At 37.8% G+C, this 6000-nt stretch overlaps 1 protein-coding gene across 1 annotated transcript; it reads right to left on the reverse strand.

The window, feature by feature from the left end:
* Positions 1-607: 607 nt before the first annotated feature.
* LOC129768302 (DNA/RNA-binding protein KIN17) lies at positions 608-2460 on the reverse strand. Its single transcript, XM_055769853.1, has 2 exons — positions 1363-2460; positions 608-1295 (listed from the first exon to the last, which is right to left on the reverse strand). Exons 1-2 carry the CDS (start codon positions 2329-2331, stop codon positions 1101-1103), a joined length of 1164 nt encoding a protein of 387 aa, XP_055625828.1. The 5' UTR covers positions 2332-2460; the 3' UTR covers positions 608-1100.
* Positions 2461-6000: the final 3540 nt, after the last annotated feature.

Consider the following 6000-nt stretch of genomic DNA (forward strand, 5'->3'; position numbering starts at 1 on the left):
AGCAAATAAAATTTAAATTTGGAACATGGTTGCTTCGTGAAATTACTGTGAAAAATTTAGCATAAGCACACTCAGAAAGTAAAACTTATAAAAGAAAATTACCTTTTCCATTTCAAATATGTTTTCTCTATATTAAAGTAATATGTTTTTACTGATGAGAAAAATTGATAATTGTGGTCGGTATTGGTAATTATCTTATATTACATTGGTGATTTTTTTTTTCTATAGTTCATCCATACATAACACAGGAGGCATCTCATCTAGGATCACAGAGGGTGGTTTTCGTCATATTTTGTTCCACTTCGGTATCTTTTATCTGATACGCACCGTCCAATGACTGTTTACCATTTTTCTGTCATCATCACTCGGTAAAAACTGTTGGAGTGAACAAACAATACCCAACAACCAAACAAAACGGCCCTTTTCAGGACCACCAAATCATTATCAAAGAGTTTAACGATGTAATTCTTCAAACATATCCAAAATGAACAGATAGCCTAACGGAATCCTACATCAACTATGCGGTCGTGTCTCGGACACAACCCTACTGCGACTTTTTTGAGAAAAAATCAATTTATTATCAAATTAAATATCTCACAATTCAACTGTTTACAGAATGAAGATGTGTTATCATATCTGGCATCCTTGGGCTGGGTTGTTTACATGTGGAATGGAGTGAAATGAAACATCAAAAAACGCGTGATCTGAAGCGATCAGTATGTCATACCACGCGATGAGCTCCAATTCACCGCTCCGTATTGCATCGCATCGCACCGTACCGCGTTTACGCGTTTACTATGTCCTCAGCCTAATGCTTGTCAAATTGAAAAAGTTCATGGGATTTAACATTGGCGCAGCCTTTAGCGTCGAATCAAAACAAAATCGGATCTTCACTCTCTGCGTGCTTAGCTATGCTCGGCCAGAAACTGTTTAACCCTTTGTGGTCGGAATTATCCCGTGAAGGAGGTCCTCTTATCTTTCCACGCTAATTTTTTTTTTTTATTAAACCGAGTACTGCTCTTTATTATCTATCATATAAGTTCTATAGTTCTATATAAGTTTATTATCTATCAAAGTTCTATAGTTCTAGCAATCATAAATTAAAAAAGCTTACTTATGTCTTCATATTGTACACTTTTAACTATTCTACCTTTCAGAGGACCCGACGCGATCTGAATCGTTACGCAGTAATTATCTGTATCGATTCCCTTAAGCACAGCTGTATTCCCCCGGTATCCTCCATTCAGAACGAGTATCTGCTTCCCAATTGCTGGAATGACCGTTTCCAAGTGTGACTGTTGAAGAATGAAATCGTATGTTAACATAAATTGTACATTTTAGTGTACGAAAAGAAAACCTCACCTGATCCACCTTTATTTTATCTCCGGTCTCAAGCATCCGGATTTTGGCTCGATACTTATCGATTACTTCTAGAACAACGCCTTTTTCCTTGTAGTATTTCTCTCCCAGAGATTTCGTTACTAGCTTCACCACAATTCCTTCCGCCAGCCAGTGATCTTTTCGATTAACTTTCTCCTTTTTTCTCTCCTCTTCTCTAATAAGTTCATCTAAAGCCGAAGGCTTTTTAAATTCAGATGACGACCCAGGTTTATACTTTTTTTCTTTTGGGCAATCGGAAGACGGCTCCAATGGCCGTTTTTCCAGTTTGATTGGTTTAGTTTCAACTTTAGAGCTGAGACCCAATTTCAAATTGATCTTTATTGTCTCCTCTTCGTTCTGCCGCTTCAACTCTGTGTACGAAGTACTCGCTTCTTCTTCCTTGTGACCTCGACGAACTTGTTCTTCGATGAATTCTGCCAGTCGTTCTTCATCATCCTTATCCATTTTCTGCTTCTTGGCCATTTTCTCTTGCATAGCCAGAGTTTCTGGGTCCCGATCGATGTAGGAGATAAACCACCCTTTCTCGGTTTCATCCACGACACAATGACCATTGCGTCCGAGATATTTAACAAACTCAGACAACGAATGCCACTTGGTAGCGTTCATATGCAAGTGATGTCTATCCGAAATGTAATCCTGGTAAACTTTATTTGCCGAAACTCGTTTCGTTCCGAACTGCCTGCGAAGGATCTGCAGATATCCTGTCATGAATTCCGACGAAAATCCATCGATGAAACGACCTGCATTGCCAGCGAACAGCAATATCTGCCGCTGGTGGGATTCGCTCATGGTGTGGCATTTGAAACCATTCTCATCTCGGCACTGTTTCTGACACATTTGGCAATACCAGCGCAGTTTCTGCAGACCTTTGGCCTTCATTTTATTGGCCAGGTACTTTGGCGTACCAACCTCCGCCTTTCCTTTGCCCATTTTCGATTAATGAATAAACTTATCGAGTATGAGCATACGAGTCAAATCTTCCCGTTTGTTTACTACTTGCAGAAAATGATACGTTGTTTATTACTACTTGGGGTAGCAAATGTTAATCCAAAATATTTGACGGGTAAATAATAAGTGGAAAAGCGCCGGTACCCAAAACGCTTGATGCCACTGTGGATCGAGGTTATAAGAAGGTAAGAAGATTTATATCCGTTATTCAATTTACACTGAGAGAAATAATTAGTAAATATAACGAATTTTTTGGTAAATACTACCAATATATAGTCATATTCGACCGTACTAATAAACACATATGTCAAGCAGAACCATGATTCGGAAGCCCAATATCGGCTACATTTTCTCGCCGAAAATGCACGTATCAGAATTATATCCTTATTATACCTCCGTATTGCCTTATGGGAACAATGAAAATTGTTAATACGCGCTTTTCTCACCAATTTTCAGATATGACAATATACAAGCTTACTAATGTTATCGAGTAAAATATACTAATCTCTGGTAGGGATGCGGGTTTGTTGACAATATGTACAAAAAAATTTGTACATTCTACTAATTTTGCATTACCAAATGTATTTAGTAGTTTTCGACCGAGGATTTTTCTAAAGGTGGCCGTACACTGTTTGCCCGGGGGTCAAATATTTGATATTTTTTGACAGATAAGGTTTGATTTGATATTTGTACAAACACTATTTTGTTTGCCACTCTTCAATTTTCAACAGTAGTAAACAATATCAAACACCGAACATGGAAAAAAAATCAACTGAAATATTCAAGGTAACCTAACCATGTACCGACAGGTTCGAAGAACAGACTGAAAAAATATTTTAGGCATCCAATAATTGAATATTTGCTTGTCGTGTTTTGTGTATAAAATATTTGATCAGTACACGTTGACCAAATTTTATCTTTAAAAAAGAGTCAAATATTTGGCTTCGGTCAAACAGTGTATGAGCACCCTAAGGGTAGTTGTTCGAAGCAAGACGCCTAGAAGTATATCCTAAGGTGGGCCAACTTGCTGAAACCAAGACGGGTCTATGGTACTAGGTGAGGCCGTTTCGTCACTAAGTTGATCAGGAGAGCGGTATATGAAAACAGTACGGAAGAAAGCAGAAGGGGAATTATTTGCTTGTAGCGTGAAAGAGACAGACTGATCACGAGCGAGCTTCGACACTAGCGTATCGTGTTTTGTTTACAAACAAAACACAGTAGACTTCCAAGATGGCTGAAGAGTGGTTTTAGTAAGTTGGCCCACTTTAGGATAAACTTCTAGGCGCCTTGGCTGAAACCACTCTTCAGCCATCTTGGATGTCTACTGTGTTTTGTTTATAAACAAAACACAATACGCTCGTGCCCAAGCTCGCTCGTGATCAGTCTGTCTCTTTCATGCTTCAAGCAAATAATTCCCCTTCTGCTTTCTTCCGTACTGTTTTCATATACCGCTCCCCTACCCAACTTAGTGACGAAACGGCCTCACCTTAGGATATACTTCTAGGCGCCTTGGATCCGACAATACACTATTGGAGCGCGACAAGCAACAACGGATATTTAAATACGCGTTATCACAGAAAAAATAACAAAAATCAAACATATAAGTGTAAAGACGATAATCGAGGAGCGAACATTTTGGAACCTGACAAAACCAATTACTATACTAGGTAATGCCAATATGGCGACCATAATAGTTTTAAGTCGTAATGAACTTACACCTTTTACGAATTGACATGCCTGAAAGCAGCTTTGAAAAATTCGAGGTGTTGTATCCGAGACACGACCGCTTAGGACGTAGGACTACGCAATCTTTTTTCTTTTGAAATTTGTTGGTTTAAGTGCGATTCACATACAACATCCACGTCACCACGTTAGTTCTAAATTTCGGCGAGAAAATCATTCGCTACTAGCATTCTCATCAAGAAAATTCCAAACTGACAATTTCAATCAAGCAAGTTGTTGTCATTCATTTATGAGAAAAGTGTTCAAACTTGACGTGAACCTTTGTTAGTGAGTAAATTTGTGCGTTTTATCCCCGATTTGATTTTTGACATAGGACTGCGTATAACAGGAGTATATGGGGGGTAAAAATTTGAACACTGATCATGTAGGAAATAATAAAAGATGTACCAGGTCAGCCCACATCATGGCTTCTAGCAGCATCGGCCCATTCAAACATTTTTTACTTTTGATTATTTCGATATAGTTGTCCTAAAGAATTATTTCTATGTTTTCTAAAACAAAATCCGAAATTAGAAGCAAACTGACTTTTATGATTTGTTTGTCGGTGGAGATCTTGTGTGAATTTATGGGTGTTTTGGGCCCATTTGTGACTTTTTCCGATCGTTCAGTTCAGTTTTCGCGAATTCTTGTATTCTTTCACTGGTTCCAGGTTGATCTATTGCTGCAAGCTCGACGAATCGATTTTTGCATTGTGGGTGATGATTGTCTATCTCCGATGCAATTTGAATATGCAGCGTACACCCAGATTTTTTTACGCGGTTTTTTTTACGCGGATAGTGATGTCTAAATTTTTCATTTATTCGATTATCGATTAATCGTTGGGGCATTTTTCAATATTCGATTCATTCGAATAATGGCATTTGAAACCATTCTCATCTCGGCACTGTTTCTGACACATTTGGCAATACCAGCGCAGTTTCTGCAGACCGTTGGCCTTCATTTTATTGGCCAGGTACTTTGGCGTACCAACCTCCGCCTTTCCTTTGCCCATTATCGATTAATGAATAAACTTATCGAGTATGAGCATACGAGTCAAATCTTCCCGTTTGTTTACTACTTGCAGAAAATGATACGTTGTTTATTTACTACTTGGGGTAGCAAATGTTAATCCAAAATATTTGACGGGTAAATAACAAGTGGAAAAGCGCCGGTACCCAAAACGCTTGATGCCACTGTGGATCGAGGTTATAAGAAGGTGAGAAGATTTATATCCGTTATTCAATTTACACTGAGAGAAATAATTAGTAAATATAACGAATTTTTTGGTAAATACTACCAATCTATAGTCATATTCGACCGTACTAATAAACACATATGTCAAGCAGAACCATGATTCGGAAGCCCAATATCGGCTACATTTTCTCGCCAAAAATGCACGTATCAGAATTATATCCTTATTATACCTCCGTATTGCCTTATGGGAACAATGAAAATGGTTAATACGCGCTTTTCTCACCAATTTTCAGATATGACAATATACAAGCTTACTAATGTTATCGAGTAAAATATACTAATCTCTGGTAGGGATGCGGGTTTGTTGACAATATGTACAAAAAAATTTGTACATTCTACTAATTTTGCATTACCAAATGTATTTAGTAGTTTTCGACCGAGGATTTTTCTAAAGGTGGCCGTACACTGTTTGCCCGGAGGTCAAATATTTGATATTTTTTGACAGATAAGGTTTGATTTGATATTTGTACAAACACTATTTTGTTTGCCACTCTTCAATTTTCAACAGTAGTAAACAATATCAAACACCGAACATGGAAAAAAATCAACTGAAATATTCAAGGTAACCTAACCATGTACCGACAGGTTCGAAGAACAGACTGAAAAAATATTTTAGGCATCCAATAATTGAATATTTGCTTGTCGTGTTTTGTGTACAAAATATTTGATCAGTAC

Source organism: Toxorhynchites rutilus, chromosome 2, assembly GCF_029784135.1.
Source record: "Toxorhynchites rutilus septentrionalis strain SRP chromosome 2, ASM2978413v1, whole genome shotgun sequence".
Classification (NCBI taxonomy): Eukaryota; Metazoa; Arthropoda; class Insecta; order Diptera; family Culicidae; genus Toxorhynchites; species Toxorhynchites rutilus.